Raw genomic sequence first — 19,248 nt, 5'->3', positions numbered from 1 at the left:
GCTGCCTCCCATTATCCCAGCAGCCAAGGCCACCTGTGTGAGGGTCAATAACAAGAAACAGTTCTCAGCAGGCTTGCAGCTGTCATTCAAGTCACAACTCTGCTTGACACTGGAGCACTTTGGAGAGTGAAGGGGTTGGCTTCTCCAGAAGCTACAATTTTAAACAAAGAGTAATGCTTCTTATTAAAAAGAACAGCAAGCATGGGAAACAGTGAACACTTGTTTAGCCCCATTGTTCTGAAATTGTCTAATTTGTTGTTCCTATGCAAGTGTCCCCATAGTTTTAAACAGGTACATACTCCCCTCCAACATAATTTCTTTACATGTAAACATGGAGCAGCATTTGCTCTAACACTATTTTTACCCAACTGACTGCATGATATGTGATCAACGACTGCTTGATGAGTTCTGGGACCCTGAAGGTCACAGTTTTATTTACCTATCAGCCCTGGAAAGGAGACAAAGGGGAAGGGAGTAGAAGGAAGAAAGACTGAAGCCAAGTTCAATTCTATTTGAGGTTAATTTATTGAGTTACAAAGAACCTGCCAGCTCCACCATATTTACAAAGGTTTCCAAGAGGATTCTAGAGCTATTACTGTTACTGATCCACAAATTAAAAATGCATAAATAAACCAAACGAACCACATCCATAATGTCAACTGTAGAAATACCGGTTACCTTATAGGAGGACTTTGAGGCATATTCAAACATAGGAAAAATGTTTTCCAACCACTGATTTCTAAAGCCACCAGCAAGATTCTTATTTCTCACTCTAATGCAGCTATGTCTGAAGATCAGGCTTCCTTATGCCACCACTGATGGAAGTTTCTGTTCAATATACACATTTTATGAATCAGGAATTTAATTAGAAGGCAATTCAGAAGAAAGCATTGCAAGGTGTTAAAATAATCTTCAAGAGCACAATGAAATCCACAGTCAGTTCCATTTGATACTTTTGCAAGGTGGTACTGCTGCCAGATGTGCACATAGAATCCTGTCATCACTTTGGAGTCACAACCGAACCAAATGAAGTCAGATTTCCCAGGACACTGTCACTATTCACATCTCAAGCAGCATTGTAGAAACAGTGCCACTTGAAATCATCACATTACTTTTCTTACTGTCCGTGACTTTGAAAGGCTGTTTTCAGGCAACTTCATCCACTCAGTTGCAAGAAGAAATATTAATGCTCTCTACATTCATTCATCCACCTTTCCATTCCCCACTCCATCCCCAGAAGAGATCATGGATTGTCTAAAAAGAGAAGGAGAGAGCATATCTCCCAGTTCAGCTGGGTTCATTTCCGCATTGTAATGCAGAACTTCTTCAGGAGGTTCTGCATTACAATACCACAGGGATAAGGACACTGTTAGCCAAGGCCTGTAAGCCCACACATCTGGATGCATGCAGTTCCCAGCTGACAACAGCTGGCTCTGCTTACCTCATTAGTAAGTCTACAGTAATTTTTACTTGATACTGAACTTCACACATTGTTTGGGGAAGAATCTAATCACCTGAGTGCCAGTGGCCTTCCTCAGGGCATTGGTAGGTGAACATTTGCTGATCAACAATCTAACTCCATAACACTGACTTAAAAAAATATCAACTAAGATTCAGAGTTACTCTACACACAGAAAACTAAAAACCCAGAAAGGAATGTCAGTGTCAAATAGAGTAGCAGGAAAGCTACTAATAGTGCCTCAGAAAAAACACAACTGAAGTGTACTTGATGGTACAAAGCAAGGAGAAACCTACCAGCTTTATGTTTAAGAGAAACATGTAACTTTGTTCCTACTGCAAGGGCTACAAAAAACCCAAAAACCATTCATGCAAGAGAATACCATCTAGCACAAGGTCTTTTATGGAGTATGGGCTACACTAACACAAGTCAGCATCAGACCTGGAAAGTCTACCTCCATGTCACAGGGAGACTGCCAGAGGCACACCACGCTGTCACACTGCTCTCCTCAAAGGAAAAAACATCCTATCACACTGAGATGAGCTACAGAGCTGCTCACTGCAAAGCAGCAGCTACTCTAGGATTCTAAAAGTTTATACTATCATTATACCAAGGGAATTCTCATCGACTTCTCCTGAGATTTGTAGCTGGGCCATGCTAAGCACACATTCAGCTCAAACAGTACATACCAAAGTGCCACCCATGTTGGTAACTGAGGTCGGAATCCAGATGTTCAGGTGTTGAGACACTGGGTCAGATCTAAATTTAAGTAACAGTTCCATAATTGCAATTAAGATTTGATCAACTCTTCAAAAGTGGAATTATCCTGATGCTTGTGTAAAGAAAACAAACTGCCATACATGCTACACTATACCCAGCCACAGTGTGAGCTGTTCAAATTTAGTGCCCAACACAACAGCAAGGCCACACTCAGCAGGAATTAAGCTATGAGAGAGTTTTATAGGAGGACTCTTTCAGGCATGGCAGAATATCCTTCCCTACCAGCATGACAGCTGAATGAGCTGTATCCAGTAAGACATCTTACATACCTCATGCATCTATTCCAGCCCTCTAGAGAATGCCACAGTAATATTACTGTGGAACACATTTATCAAGAGATCTTTGCAACTCAGGAAAGCTTAGAGGGGAATTCTCCAATATGTAGTTTTACTGAGGTAAACAGGAACTATTCTAACTTGATTAAGAGATGATCAAACCTCTAGTACATGTTACCTAAGTGTTTCAAAGCTATTCAGGTTATTCACTAAGAGCTAATTGATAATTTAATCATTGAGCAGGAAATCTTCGTGCTTGGTTTGTGGACTAAAGTCTGAGTTAAATCCTATTATTGCAAGCCAGCAAAATGCAGTCATGCTAGGATTTGCAAAGATGGTGGAGGAAAAGGGATTCCTTCTAGATTCCTTAAACTGGAATATAATGTAACAAAAGACAACTATGGTAACTATAACAGCCTGAAGATCTCTACAAAATTCTCCCCTGGACCATGAACTGGCCTTGGAAGACTGAAAGTAATAAAGGCGAAGAGTTGTACAGCTGAAAGTGTTCTGAAAGACCAAAGAAACTCCATCCACAACAAATTATCATTGCCATTGGCACAGAAGAATCACACTGGGTAGCTCTTACTTGGTGCATTTTATCAGTGAGAAAGTTTTAGTGCCTGTAACAACCTGGACTTAGTCCAGTAAGCTTCTCCACTTAACACATCAGGACTGATTATTGGTAGACACCAACAACATTCCTTTATTTCTGTACTGGACCACCCTCAATCCTAGATCTTGGCAGACTGCCCTGCAAGTTTCCATTACCTGAATATCTTGATTTCTTTTTCCAGTATCCGTAGCTTCATACCGAGATTTAAATTCCAGTTTTTGAAAGGCAGAGGGTTAATCTACCAACCTGAGACTCAACAACTGTCCCTTCCAATTTAGTGCTAGAAACTGAGACTTTCACACAGTGCAACCCAGCAGTCATACATAAATCATCACTTATTACCACACTTTGAAAACAGCTGTGTTAGTGGGATTTTACTTCTCAGCAGATTTTACTTTCCCTTGATCTTCTACTTTTTTGATGGCAGCTTGGATGGCTTCTTGATCACCCAGAAACTGGTGAGGGCCCAGAGGGTGCAGATTCTCATCAAGTTCAAGAAGTATCGGCACACCAGTAGGGAGAGTAACATTGATGATCTCTTCATCAGATATGCCTGCCGAAGAAAAAAAACAACATAGACAATTAAGAAGCTGTTCACTCGGTGTGACTATCTAGTTCAGCCTTATTTCTGAGATTATCTAAAACAGTCAAGGACATGTTCCAGCTCCATCAACACCAGCTTCTCAAGGGTCCATTCCCAGCTAGACCACAGCTTGGTTAGTGCTTTAGGAACAGCTAAAGGAGGGAATTCCCATCAAGGTGAAGACAGTTTCTTCATTTTTCAGTCAACACATGTTAAACAAACAGGAAGAGATTGCCCTAGAGACTATACCTTTCCTTTAATACAGGACATTAAGGACAATAGGTTCTCCTCCTTATCCTCCCAACTCATGCATCACAAAAGATAGATTCCACATGTGCTACTCCAACATGAAACAACCTCTGCTAAGCAATCAATAAAAACAGTTTCTTTAAGAGAAAAATTAACATTGGTATCCTGCCTTTAAGTTCTCTATGCAAAGCTTCTCACACAAGCTGTCTTAAAAATCAGTATTTAACTCCTCCAGCGTAAGTATCACTGTTTGCCCACATCTGATTTCTCAAAAGCAAGTTTATAGCATCTTACCAACAGTACTATTCTCAGAATTATTAAATACAGGATATTCATTTCCACTTTCAAATGAGGGAGAGGGTAAGAAAAGGGAAAGTCAATTTATCCAACTTGGAGCATTTCCCTATATTTTTCTACATCACTAAAATAACATATACCTGGGGAAAAAATTGATTTTACCTAGCTGTGGTTAATTAAAATATTCTGGGGCTCTAGTATCAATGAAATTGCTTGTTATTTTTATATCAAACACACAAGTCTCCAAAGCATCCAAGTGAATTGAGACCAAACCTCCTAGTAAAGTTTCCACACAAAATCTATATAGCCGCATTAAGCGGCAGTGACTGCAGAGACATTATTCCTCAAAAATTTCAGGCAAAAGAAAGTTAGCATTATGGGGAATGTCAATATTTCTTTTCTCCCGGTTTTAGAAGCACTGAAATCAGAGCAGTAACCTGCTGTTTTCAAGTAGGACAGTTTCAAATACTTCATGCATAGAAAAAAAACACACAATCAAGCTTCTAAAACAATGACAACATATAAACTAGACCAAGGTGCATGAAGAAAACATCCTCTTGAGCAGCTGACAAAACAGATGGTTCTCAGAACACATGGGTGCAAGTTTACCAGTGATTTTAACATTAAGTAGAAGAGCAGAGCCAACATATTAACAGGAAAACCCACAAAGTCACGCCACTCAGCAACAGTGGGATGGCAACAGGTCAGAAAAACAGAACTAATCATGAGGTGTGAATAATTTTATGCCCCTGCTCAAAGACTACACAAACATGCAACTTTTGCAGTGATCCATTCTTGTTTTGATTAGGCTAAGTGCTAGTTCAGCTGTAGATTAGCCCTAAATTTCAGAACAGTATGGAGCAAAAGAAAGACAAATCCTTGCAAGAGTCTTACACCCTGTTACATACTGAGCCATCAGTCCATTAAAAAAATTATACTCTGCCAGTTAAAGCAATCCCTGTATACAAGGGATAAATAATTCACTTGTTGCAGGCAGCAGAGTCAGACCTACAGAAAAGCACTCAAGGAGCATCTAAAATTTTAAAACTACACAGAAATCAAAAATTCTCAGTCCATTTACCAGGCACAAGCACTATACTCAAGGGCTTTGGTTTGCAAAACAAGCTGCCTGAACTCTTATTTCAAGCATTTCTAAACACATTAGATTTTAACAACATACACATCACCATGTATCCAGAGAATCAGGCCTTAGGAAGTGTTCTGCCCACCTCTCAAATTCAGTCTCCCAGACTAAACCATCCAGATATACACAAAGCAAATGAAGTCATGCAGGAGAATTTAGGCAAACCACATAATGTGGTCAGCAGCCAGGATATTTAAAGGTTTCCTCTAAAGATGGATTAAACAAAGCTAGCTGTAGCTACATGGATTCAGAAATGCATTTTACTGTTTTTACAGAACACAGTGACCACACTAATGTCAACTAGTATTGATTTACAAAGCAAAACTGTGCAGGCTAGGATAAACAAGCTGCAGCAAGCAAGCTGGCTTTCTCCTTGAGATTCTTCCTCATACAGAAGTGTTGCCTCACAGCCAGAAGGCTGGAACTGCAAGTTGAAGTCAGATGAAAATACTAAAGAAACATAGTGTCCTGTTGCTTTATTTCAGCACTGTTACTGTATTTATATGGTATTGCTCTTCTTCAGGAAGCAAGATGCTGATCAGGCTCATCACACAGGCTCTTGAGTTGCAAGCAAAATGCACACAGAACACTCCCCACCCAGCAGGCGAGGAAGACAGTAAAGGAATCACGTCTTACAGTCTAGCCATTGCAAGCACAAGCTAAATGCTATCCAATTACTCCATGTGCTGTAACTATAGCCAAGTGACCTTTTCTTGCACTTCATCTGAGCCGGCCCGTGTCACAATCCCATCCTATCTCACAGGGAAGAAGGGTGAAATCAGGGCAAGGACTCAACTGCTGACTACAAGGTGCAATGGGAAGCAATGAAGAAGCAACATTCTTCCCTCCAATATAATACTACAGCCTGGGTCTCAACACTGCTGATGAGGACTATGCTGAATGCAGTCTCTTCCCAAGAAGGTTCAAAACCAAGGTCCTACCTACTTACAGCCATAAGAATCCACAGACATTACTGAAGTACTCAGGATATCTTCCTCAGGACCCCAGATAAAATGCTGACTGGGCAACTACATTCCTCAAGAGGACATCTCCCATGTTCTCTCTCATAAGCACCCATTAAACGTTGTTCCTTAACAGTATCTGTATAGCAGGAAGCAGTTAGACAGGTGAATATTGTAAGAATTTGGTACACCACTTATCACAAAAAAGATCTTTCAAAAATCACATTCAGAATTCTTTCCCAGCTCACTTATGCTCCATTTAACTGAGCTGGGTGACGAGAGACCAGTAATAGCTCTGTGCAAGCTTAAGAATTCACCTTTACCTGGTAGCCCATGAAGTGCTTTGAAATACTTGCACCCTGAAAGTCCCCTGAAAAGAGGCAAACCACATTGGTCTTGATTTTGAGCACCTACAGCTGATTTCTACAAGGGCTGGCTCAGCTTCTCCATCCTTCTCACTTGTGCTTACCAAGTTCCTTCCTTGTAATGGTCAGAGCAACATGAAATACACAACAGCTATTGAGAACAGCTACACCCCTCCTCTCCTGCATGTCAACTACACCTGAGACAGATGATTCATCCATCAAAACACACAAGATCACACACAAATTCAGCCACAATGGGCTTGTTCTAGAACTGGTGCTTTGTAATTGAGATCTAAATCAGGTCATAGCATCCTTCCCACAAGCTTAATGAAAATACTGAAGCTTTAGTCTAATAGGTTAAATATTCAGGGCCAGATTCTGCTCTCCCTGCAGGCTGGCAAAGGACCTAGCTTCAGTAGGGTAGAGAGAAGTGGGGACAGTGTTATAATCTGACTAATCTTTACAGAACATTAGCTCAGTGTGCAGATTTTAAGGAAAGAAGGAATAAAATGGGTGGGCTACAACTGTGGCTGCAGCATATTATCTACATCTGTTTGACCCTTATGTTTATCAAAATTTCTTATGTCTGTATTGGGTTTGCGTGGCAAGGCTTTGGTAGCAGGGGCTACAAGGGTGGCTTCTGTGAGAAGCTGCTCAAAGCTTCCCTTATGTCCAACAAAATCAATACCAGCCAGCTCCAAAAGGGACCCACTGCTGGCCAAGGCAATCAGCAACAGTGGTAGCACCTCTGGGATACCATAGTTAAGGGGAAAAAACTGCATGACCAGTGTGGGGCATGAAAAAAACTGTGGCAGGTTGACCTTGGCTGGGCTCCAGGTACCCACCAAGACACTCTAAATCCTCTCCTCAGCAGGACAGCAGGGAGAGAAAATAAGATTGAAAACTCAGGTCAAGATAAATGCAGTTTAATAAAGCACAAGCAAAGGAAAACAAAAGATTTATTCTCTACTTCCCATCAACAGGTGATGTCCAGCTACTTCCCAGGAAGCAGGGCTTCAGTATGAATAGTGGTTGCCCCAGAAGACAAATGTGATAACAAATGACTGTTCCTCCTTTCTCTTCACTTTCATTGCTGAGCAAATGTCATATGGTATAGAATACCCTTTTGGTGAGTTTGGGTCAGCTGTCCTGGCCACATTCCCTCCCAAGATCGTGCCTACTCCCAGCCTACTGGGCAAGGGAAGGGAATGTTGGAGAGACAGCCCTGGTGCTGTGCCAGCACTGTTCAGCAGTAGCCAAAGGACTGGTGTATTATCAACACCTTCCTAGCTACCACTACAAAGCACAGCGCTATAAGGGCTGTTATGGGGAAATTAACTCTGCCAGACCCAATACAATAAATAGCTCCTGATGACAGTCTGACTTTGACTGTGGTCATTACTGAGGGCATCCCAATACGAGACAGTGTAGGAAAGCAAACTATGGATCTATCATTCCCATGCAGTAGAGAAATCCAGCCTGCCTTAAACTCCTCAAGCAGTCTAAAATTAAACAGGCTGAAAAAGGCATGAGATTTGCTACTACCAGCATTAGCTGTCAAATATGGCATTAGGCAAGAAAGTCCCAGAAGTCTTGAGTAGAGACCAATGCTGCACAGCCACCACCAGGAACTCAAGGCAACACTGACAAATTGAGTTCTGAGCATTCAACTCTGGAGCCTACAAGCATACACATTGGCCTTGGACAGAGCTCTGACAAAAGGTTTCCATCTCTGCCTGAAATACTATTGAGAGTCCCTCAAACCCAAGTTTCTGGAAACCAGTCACTAACACCTCATGTCCAAAATCTTTTTTATCTCAGCTGCAGGTCCTGATCAGGCTGTTCCAGCCCTTTTGCACTATCATCAGGCACTTGCCACCCCCATCCCTGAACCAATTCAAACCACCAACATGACAGAAAACTAAACTACCCGCTCCTTGCTGTTACTTGCCAGTTTACAGGCAAAGTTAACTTGCAAAAAGGCCCAACCAGCTCACAAGAAATAAGCAGCAGCAGAACAGAGCAAAGACTGGGATAAATGACAGGGAGTGCAAGACTATCTCATCTCAGCAGCAGTGAGTTGGTAGATCTCAAGCTGGTTTCTGTAACTACCCTCAGACGCCAGTCACATAAGTAGTATTTCCTTAAGGTCAAGCAGCAAAATGAGTAAAATAAGATTAGGTAGTCCTCAACGCACAATCCACACCAGGGCTCACAATGTGTAGCCCCAGCATGTAAACTACTGGCATGCTGTAACTGCACAAGTATCACATTCACAGTAATGCAAAAAAGGGAAGTCCTTGAGGGCACTGCTCTGCCTGCTCACCAACTGACAAGACCAGCATCAGGTCTTCCCAGTCACCACATTCTGCCTGTGGGCCCAGTTCTAGAGCTCTGTTACCACAATTAGACAAACCCAATGCATCCAACATCTGCATCTTTCTTCAAGAAACCAGCTAACTCCTCCCCCTTTTCTTTTTACCCAGAGTATGACAAGGCTCAGTGACCATCACACCACATCCAAGAGATGGTAACCTTTCAACACGGAAGAAATTCTGGAACCAAGCCTTCCACAAGATCCCATCTTGAGATACTTAACACCAGTCCTCAGGGTTAAATGGTTGGGAATGAAGAACTAAGTTGAGATGGCCCATCAATCCTTCTGCCAGTCACCTGGAAAGTTAGTCCATTAGACTTGGTCTCCAGTTAGTATTTCAACAGAAACAGGGCAAGCTGGTCACAACTATTACGCTAATTTGTCTCCATGATGGGACACTGCTAAGAGGGTCTCAATCTGAAGTATCAGTTACTAGATAAGAGCGAACTATTCCTCCTTCAAATGATTGAAAAAATCACCACCTGCAAATACATCCTGTGCATTTAGGATGCTTATTTAGCAGATTTTAGCAACTGATGCTTTCATAACCAATATGAATTTCAGCATCCAAAGTAAAATCTATCAATGAAGTCTGATATGGTTACTTTAGATACTGTCCTCATTAACATCTTGCTGCCATTGCTTTTTCAATGTGTCAGAGATGGTATACCAAGAAGGAAAAAACACGGCCTGTCTGAAGACCTGAGTTACAGGTCACAGGCCATACCAGTAGGTGCCACAGAACAAAACAGTTGCTAAGTTATGACAAGATACTTCCACCAGCGAGCACAAGATGCCACTTGAAGATGTTACTTTTAGAGAGCCTTTCCAACCCTAACATACAATGAAAACTGTCCTCTTGCTCAGCTCATTTTTAGTTGTGCCAATGATTCCTACCATCACCACGTACATCACCTGAAGATGATGCAAAGAATAAGTGCTCTGAAAGGACTGCATAAGTTCAGTTAAAGACTTAAAAAATTGATACTAACATCATACCTTTGACAGGATTGCAGAAAACAGCCACACTTGTCCTTGGTGGCATTTATCAAATTCATAGGGATTATCTAGAAGGAACACAGCCCAGCATCCCCACGGGACACCAAGAGCTCACAACATTGAGATCTTCAGCAGCAATCTGAGACAAATGTCACTGAGCCCACCAGCACAGAAAAGCAAGCTCTCTGAGAAGCTGCTGTTTCTGATCTCCAAGTGCATATAAGGCTATGGTCCAGTTTGTGTTAAATACTGTTTTCAGAAAGATTACTGGGATTTTACTTTAAGTCCTCATATGCAAACCATGACAGATCCTACAGACACTTCATCTACCTTGATGAGGCCCACCGAGCAAACAAGAAATCCAAACCCATAATCAAAGCCTTGTTAGCCTCACATTCTGTTGCTCTGATGATTTTGTGTGCAAGTAGAAAGCAGATCCACATTTCAAGCTCATTCCCAGTTACTCATAACAAGGAAAGAATTCAGATTCAGAGAACTGCGGGCCTGTTTCAAAAAAATACCTCATTGAAATAGTAACTTCAAGGATACCCTGAAGTCTTTCAGAAAAGACATTAAATTCCACACTGAAACAATTAGAATTGTTTCAAGCTGAATTAAAACATTCTTATTTACTGTCATTTAAAGTTTCCAAGCTACAGCTTCCAGGATTAAGTTATCACTATGACTAAGACATCCAAGCAGTCATGTAGGATCACTGTGAGAGGCATGTGGAGCCCAATTTTCTAAATACCAAAAAACATGGCTCCAGCTGAGATAGAGGGGCCTAAAAACTTCCACGCAACTGCAGGACACACTAGATCCAGCTAGGTATACATTGGAGCTCTGAAAAAAAAAAAAGCAACCAGGTTACAATATCAGGGGTCTTAAAGCTCTGTTTCATGCCACCCTTCAGGCCAGCTCTGCAGCAATCCAAATCTCCACTGCATAAAGGGCAGAAAAGCCAACACATATCTGGCAATTGCTCCTGTGTGGGAGCTGAGGTAGCTGATGGACAGTCCTCGGTCAACAGAACTAGATCCTCTGCCAAAGATTCTTCACATTTCCTTATTCAAACACATGCTGGGAAGGACAAGGTATAGTGTAGGACAGACGAGACAGTTCTATTCTACTTTGGTTGAGTGTTGGCAGCCCTTGAAGAGTTATACCTAACAGACTGTCCAAAAGAAAAGCTTTGCAGCTGCTCTAACTTACACTGTTCTCTCTGATCTCAGGGCAGCAAGGAATCCAGCCATACTAACCTTTACCAGTCACTGTCAGCTCTAACCTTGGTGCACATCTGCACAGAAAGTAGCCCAGAATTTCTGCTGAAGCTGTGGTCAATTTGCAGCATTTCACCCCCAAAGGGCTTGGCCAGCATGGTTTCATGGAACTGGTTCAGTTCTTGGGGGGGGGAAGCAGGGAAGATACCATAGCTGCAGATCCCCCTGCTCCTTTGTAATTCTTTATCATTTCAGACAGTGTGGACAATCACTCTGACCACATCAGTGAAACTGGCTGAACCAGCTTTCCTCCTTCATCCAAGCAGCGATCTGTACCCCAGAATTCACAACCTCTATGGTTCCAGAAGCCACTTGTACAAGCTTATTTCCTGGGCTTCTGACTCCTGCTAAAGCATCAGCTGTCCTGACTGTTCCAGCATGCCTGAACACAAAAAGTGCTCAATAGAGTCAGAGCTGTAGAGGCACACACCAGAGGGTTTTAACTAAAAAAATTAAGTGGACACAACCCAGTCTGTGCATACTTGCAACTCTGGTAGGCTGCATTCATACACATATAATCACTGAATCCTACTCTACCCACAGAAAAAGACATTCATACAGTCCATCTTCCAGTTTAGGATGACCTAAACTAGAAGCCATATCATTAAAGAGGAGACATGGGGAAGAAAGAATCAGCAATGACTTAAAGATAATCACATCCTTTTCAAGTCCCAAATAAATAAGCAATCTTATGCTAAGCTATGAACTTAGGTGTTTATTGGTATGCATTTTCTATATTAGGAAATAATACAGTATTTGCATAAGCTTTAGCAAGTATCAACTCTGCAGAACTCCTTGTTAGTGCAGCTTAAGTAAAGAATTATCAGGCATGAAGCCTCAGAAGTGACCCACCACAGTAACAGTCAGGAATGTCTTCTACAACTCAAGACAAGCACTTTATTCTGCTTGTTACAGCATTGTTTGTTTAATGTGCAGGTTATGACTTCAACCCTTCTGACAAAGCAGCTGAAAAAACAAAAATAGACAAACTCTTCAAGCTCTATCTAGACCAACCACAAAGTCAGGTTGAATACAGTAGTTTAAAATGAGCAGTGAGAAACAAGGGGAAAGCATCTGGCTCTTAACTACATTAACTTAATTCTCTCTTCCTTCCACACCCTCCAGTTTGATTCCTGTTCCAATAGGCCAACTTTTTACCTTCTCCTTGGAGATCATAGACATTAAGTGTTACATTGCCCAGATAATTAATACACACTACAGAACAAGATGTAAAGCTCTAAGCAGTTGAGTAACAAGAAGAGGGGAAGGCTAAAAGGAAGACCCTTACCTTCCACATGCTTCAGCAATGCCCTGCTGCTGTTACCATGAGCAGATATAAGGATCATTTTGCCACTTTTCAGTTCTGGCACTATCTTTTCATTCCAATAGGGAAGGAGTCTGTCAAGCACATCTTTTAGGCTTTCAGCCTTTGGGAGATTATCCTGAGAGACATCACTGCATTTATACCGGCGATCATTGTATATCTCTTCATAGTATGGATGAGATTCAGTTATGGGAGGTGGGGTAACATCATAGCTTCTCCTCCATATTTTCACTTGCTCCTCCCCATGATTCAGAGCCATTTCCGCTCTGTTGAGACCGATCAGTGCACCATAGTGACGTTCATTCAGTCGCCAGGAACTCTGAATGGGCACCCACTCTTGGCCCATCTCTTCCAGGACAAGCCATGCAGTCTGGATGGAGCGGCTGAGTACAGAGGTGAAGACGAGGTCAAACTCAAAGCCCAGCGCTTTAAGGTGTTTGCCACAGTTCTGAGCTTCCTTTATCCCATCACTGCTCAGCTTCTGGTCCACCCAGCTGCAGAAGCGATTCTCCTTATTCCAGGCTCCTTCCCCATGTCTTAAGAGAACAAGCCTGTACTTAGCCATTTTGGTTGCAGCTTAGCACCGATGACAACTGGTCTGGCATCTAATGACAATGCATCTGGACAGAGATACAAGACAGATACATCAAGCATCCCATAGATAATACAAGTAGTAATATGGCAGCAAAGAGTGGACAACTATCAGAATCAAAACAACCAAAGAAACAAGTGTCTGCTAAGTATCATTTTACCTTTGAGGTCTCCTGCCTTTGAATTCCTTCCCACCCTCAAGTGGGAGGAAAAGCACCATCCTACACCCAGCTGTTGCAACTAGCCCACTTAACCAATTGATTAGTAGCAGATCTGTACAAGCTGTTCCTGCCTACAGATTTCCCTCACACAGAGCCTCACTCAACATCAGAGGCTCCCAACCAGAGAAGCAGATCTCTCTCACTGGTGAGCTTAGAAGCAAGACATGAAGCCCAAGCTCCTAAGAGCTGCCCAGACCCACAATGGCTCTGAGGGAATGCAGGCACAGATGGCAACTGTGATCCTCTGCCACAGCAATTGGCCAGGAGGACCACAGTATTGCAGCTGGCAATACACAGAACCTTATCAGCTTTCCTCAAAGGAGATGTCACCATAATCATTCTCTGTATAACTTTCTTCCTCACATCCCCATCCTGTCCTGCTAATTATGCCAGTTTCTGCTTGATTCTTCCCCAGGCCACCTCCATCATTCCCTACAAGGGAGAGTCTTCTGTGATTTCATGCAAAGGTGGCCTGAATTTTGTGTATGACAAGGAGCAGCACAGACAAAATCCCTTGCACACTCCACTTTTTCCACTCACAATAATCAGTTGCATATTAAACAAATCAACTATTGTTAGGATTCAGGTGTCACATGACATCAGATACTAAACTACACCCTTTAAGATACTAGGTTTATAACAAAAAGGAGTATCAAATCACTTCGATCACTTTGGCTTTAAATAGAAATGCCTTCTCCAACATCCCATAAATATGATTAAAAGTTGCAGTGTGCTCACAGCATGAACTACTACACAAAACATAGCCCAATAAAAAGCTCTATCTCTGCAGATACCTCATTGTTCAGTTTAGTTATGTAATCTGTTCCTGTGGATAATACAAATTACAAAACCTAAATTAAGACCCACTACAAAAAAAACAGGACCCCACAATAGAGGAGATGCACTTGTTCACACATGTTCCTAGTTGGATACTTTTGACCAAAACCAATAAAAACGAACAAAAAAAGACTCATACAACGACCCAAGATAATCTGCAGACCATAAACTCCAGTTCAGTTATATAAAAGATTAAGCAGAATCACTATTCTCAAATAAATTTAGAAAGGACTGGCAGCCACAGGGTTGTTTAAATATCAGTCCACTTATGGAAGCATTTAAGCTAGAAGGCCTTAGAGCAACCCATGGAAATAATCCTACTCACCTTTCCTATGGCAAAGGAACAACCTACACAAATCCCACCACAGACTTGAAGTGCTTTATAGAGAGGCCACCACACACTCTTGGCTAGTTACCTGCAGGAAAAGAACAAACACCAAGTGCTCACATAGAAAGAAACCACAAGTGCAAATGGTTATACCAACTATCACTTGTTCTGGGAGCTTTAAGAAAATAAAGCACACACCCCTTATATGGGCCAGGAAAGCTACCAATTTCCTTCTCTCAAAAGGATGCAAATGCTCCTGCATTACCAACAAGGGAAAATTTCTTGTCTCCCAGATGCCCCAGGATATCATTTACTCCCCGAGATTTGTTTAAATTGCAATTACCATAGTTCTAGTGCACAGAAATCTACCAAAACCTCTGGGACACTATGGAGGATACAGACAACAGACCTGGACCCAGCATAAACCAGAAACAATATAGAGCCCCAGCTCAACACAGTAGAACAGAGCACGGTGCTCAGGATAACATCTTACATCGGTAGAGCTTTTAGCCAAGCACAGTTTTAAGGTCTAACTTCCAGAGGTGGTCACTTCCAGGACTTCTCACCCAAACTTCACAAGCTCACCTGCTCGGCTCTCTTATAAAACGTTCCTGTGCGGTGCACCTCTGTCTCCTAGCCTTCCCTGAGAACAGGAGAGGCTTACCCAGAGATGCGGCAGCAACTCCCATACACAAAACACACGAGGCTGCCCAGGAGCGGGGCAGCAACTCCCCCACCGCGCCCAGCAACTCACGCAAACACACACACACACACACGAGGTGCCTCACAGCTGCTGCCCCCTCAGGGAGCCCCTACCTGCTCCGGGCCCCAACACCGCCGTCCTTCCCCTCAAGGGACACACACACCCGGCCGGCTCCGGACACCCGCCAAAGGGAGCCCGCCTGCACCCCCCGCCTCAGGGAGTCTCCCCCGAACCCCGACAACCCCTCCGAGGGAGGGCCTCCAGCCGCCCCGGGCTCCGACGCCCTCCTCCCCCGCAGGGAGCTACCTCCGCGCTCAGGGCCCCTCCACCCACCCCACCCCCCACGACCGTTAACCGCCCTCCCCCCACATTCGTCCCTCGGCTTAACAGACTAAATCCGCGCTGCCTTACAGGGACCAGTGCAGCAAGTTGCAGTTCGCCCGGAACGCTACAGCCGTGCTCCGCCACCCACCCCCGGAACAAACACCGCCCGCTAGTCAGCCAGCCCGCTCACCGTACCCCCGTCACTGCTGCCCGCCGCGGCCGCGCCAGAAGAGAGGTGGACCCCGCGTCTTAATGAGGCCTCGGCGGCCCCGCGCCCGCGAAGCTGGAGGAGTCTGATTGGCTGGCCGAGAGGATGAGCACTCCCCTCAGCCAATGAGGCCGAGCCTGTGGGCGGTGACGCGAGAGAGCGGCGTGGTGCCTAGGGGCGCGCTAGGAAACGAGCCCAGCCGAGCCCGACCGAGCCCGACCGAGCCCGGCCGAGCCCAGCCGGCCCCCCGTGCCCTCGCGGCCCGCAGCTCAGCGCGGGGCTCGATGCCCAGCGGAGCCAGTGGGGATGCTGGTGTCGTCGTCTGTCGTCACCCCCCCGCGAAAATCCCGTCCTCAAAGCGCAGGTCGTTGTTCTGTGAGGGATCACAGCAGAGATGTTGGTTCCCCCCGCGGTTCTGGACACGCAAACACAGGCGGCATTGGCGTAGGCAACACTTACCACTTTGCCGGTGCCACCAAAATGGAGAAATGGGGTCGCGCCAGCGTGTGCAGAACACGACCGGAGGCAGCCAAGCCGCTGGCTTCTCCCAAAACGACCCCCAGTCCAGCTAACCCTGCATCAGCAGCAGATGGGCTCTGCTCCTCCAGAGCCACGGCTGCCGCAGGCCTCCGGCCATCCCCAGCGCACCTCCATCCACCTCCTCGCCCAGCGCCCGGGCTGGGCACTGCCAAAGCAGTCGGGAAGGAGGATGCCAGCTTCACCCGTCTGCAACGTCAGGGAAGAGGCAAAGGAAGGAGCTGGGCTGCCCGCAGCCGCTGGATCATTCCTGCTCCCCTGCCCAGAGCCTCCTCCGTGCAAAGGAGGCCCAATGCTTTGGGCTGCCATCCAGCACCCCCTCGCTCATTCCCAGGAGGTGACGAAATGGGGCACAGTGTCAGTCAGATGGGGTTTTTCCCAGGCAGGGCTCACTTTTTCTTCTGGATTTAGGACCTTTTGGTTTTGGTGAGAAGCAAAGGTCTAAAATCTCATTACTCATAATGAAATCAGCAGAAAAACACAGATGTGAATTCCTAACAACCATGCCAGCTCCCCTCATACCCACAGGCTGTAACTCCTATACAAAGTAATCAAAACCAAGTGGACAGAGCAGCTCTGGCTAGAAATGGAGAGAAGCGGTGTGGGAAGGTAGTGTCCTTTACCACTTCTATTGCCATAGGTCTGCTTTTATTTTTAAAAAGAAGCAGAGCATATCTTTTACACATAATCAGATTCACATTTTCTTCTCTAAATGCTTACCCTTGAACGGCCACAATGTAAAGTTTAAAGGGCCACAAACTGTGCTCTATCACCCTCTCTACAAGGGTGTAGAGAGATGTGACCTTCCATTTTTAATAGGTTAAAGTGACAGTGCATGAAAATGAAAGATGGCAAATTCAGACTCTGATAGGAAAAAGCAACACAAGGAAATTTAAGAAAATTTGGGGCTGAGATGTTAAAATAGTGTCTCTAAAGTGCTGTGAGGAGAAAGGGTGTTTTGTTTTGCGCTTACAGGTGTTAGATCTAACCTGTCAGTGGGAAAGAAGGACCAGCCAGATGAAACACTGCTTCACTAGGCTCTCAGCATGGCACAGCACTAAGTGTGCTGAGTGGCCAGAGTGGCCAGGCCATCGGTGAACAGCATCTTGTGCCTCTTTGGTGGTTACTGCGCTTTGTTCCACATTTATTTCGAAAGCTCTGGAAAGCATTCTGCATCTCAGGGAGAACATTTTCAATGCTTTTCCTGATAAAAGGACCTGCCTGACCTCAGTACAGAAGCACAATAAAATCTGCTGCGTCTGCAAAATATTTCCACTGGATGTGAATTGCACTTACAGTTACACATACAGTCCTTTTCAGCTCACCCACTAACTTTAATGTTAACAATTACTTTTCATCTCTATCAGCTTTGTCTAAGCCAGAACCTACAGTATGAAGCCAGTCCAGCCTACGTAATCAAAGTAGTACTCTTAAGTTCACTGTACCAGAAGAGTTTGATTGCCGCCCATCAGCTCGAACTTGTAAAGAGAAACGCTCCCACATCCCAGTGCATGGTCACACACCTGCAATCACGCTGCCTCCAGTCAGATAAAACCTGTCTCCTCTTGTACGAACATACTAGTGGTACAGCTCTGCATATGGGTGCATCACAGGCAAACTGGGTGATTGACTTTGCAAGGAAAAGAACAAAAGGTCCTAGAGATAGAAAGAAAAATATCTGTTGTTGAGTATCAGCACTATGCATTGGCTATACTTCAGTCATTAAGAATACAATTAACAGAAAGAAGCATTATATGCCAATATGCAGTCATAACTATAAGCGAGTAGACAGCAACACATGCTACAAGCCAGGATCTCCGTGGCCATTAAATACAGATTTCTTATCTCCATAAATCTTTGAACAAGACCATTTCATTAGCATGGCAAAAACAGCCTAATGACTTTGATTCACATTTCAAACTACACAAGGACTGAAGAATTGAAGCCTTATCACTGTGCATGACTTCTTGCAGACAGCTACACTCATTTGGCAGCTATTATCTCTCAGACCAGCTGGGCTCTGTTTTTCAGGGTCTCTGCTCTGGAGCCCTTCCAGGCTGTAGCGTTTAGCTGGAATGTTTATGGCAGAAGCAGCTCAGGAAACTCCTTTCCTCAACACATAAACTTCCGCTGGGGCACCAGTGCAACTGCATCGCACTAAAGAAAGGCCTGGAGCCGAGCAAGGCAGAAATAGAAGAAAACAGAAGTAGAAAGAAGAAAGGCCGATTAATGATTGATGAAAACTGTGGCAAACAGGATCATTCTTCACTTATTATGCCCTTGGTACTTTTTCATAGAATAGTTAGTTTGTTCAAAGTTAGATCGAGTCTTTGCCATAGAGCACTGCAGACATAACCATTCCAATTCCCAGAAGACCCTGAGCTCTTTGTTTAGAACTCTTTGATATGTGATCTGTCTTCATTAATAATTTAATCTTCAAAAGAAACTTGTGTAATCAAATCCTCACACTCTTTAATAACTCTAAAACTTCCTCCTGGGTGTTTTCCTACTGCATGAATTTGTGCCTTCCCTCCTAGATTCTCCGTACTCCTTTCCACCTTGGGTTGCTGCCAGCAGCATGCCCATTCTCTCTGCCACCCAGATGTGTGCCCAAGGAATCCTCACCTTTTTCTTGGATGCAGGCCCATTCAGGCCATTTTCAATACTTGACAGTTTTTCCTCTACAAAAGTCCTAGATCCTGTCTTTTCTCTGCTCTCCATGCTATCGTTGTCTCACATTCCTCTGCAACTTTTCTGATAGTCCACTTTCATCTGAGGCCAAATTTGTA

The 19,248-nt window shown here is 44.0% G+C and overlaps 1 protein-coding gene across 6 annotated transcripts in view; it reads right to left on the bottom strand.

The window, feature by feature from the left end:
• Window positions 1-506: 506 nt before the first annotated feature.
• The window catches only part of BPGM (bisphosphoglycerate mutase), a 37,188-nt gene continuing 18,446 nt past the window's right edge, over window positions 507-19,248 (bottom strand). The window contains exons 1-4 of one of the 6 annotated variants that reach the window (XM_054813739.1): window positions 15,910-16,290; window positions 14,685-14,775; window positions 12,675-13,330; window positions 507-3,683 (exon numbers count right to left, since the gene is read on the bottom strand). In XM_054813739.1, coding sequence (XP_054669714.1) covers window positions 3,505-3,683; window positions 12,675-13,275 — 780 coding nt within the window. In that variant the 5' untranslated portion in view covers window positions 13,276-13,330; window positions 14,685-14,775; window positions 15,910-16,290 and the 3' untranslated portion in view covers window positions 507-3,504. Of the gene's footprint in view, window positions 3,684-12,674; window positions 13,331-14,684; window positions 14,776-15,272; window positions 15,451-15,503; window positions 15,554-15,801; window positions 15,860-15,904; window positions 16,291-19,248 lie in introns of those variants that run through there. The other 5 variants (XM_054813741.1, XM_054813740.1, XM_054813745.1 and 2 more) reach the window with 5 other exon arrangements.

This window comes from Grus americana, chromosome 1 (genome assembly GCF_028858705.1).
Source record: "Grus americana isolate bGruAme1 chromosome 1, bGruAme1.mat, whole genome shotgun sequence".
Classification (NCBI taxonomy): domain Eukaryota; kingdom Metazoa; phylum Chordata; class Aves; order Gruiformes; family Gruidae; genus Grus; species Grus americana.
The sequence above is the reverse complement of the archived record's forward strand: the minus strand, read 5'-3'. Positions and strand labels throughout refer to the sequence as shown.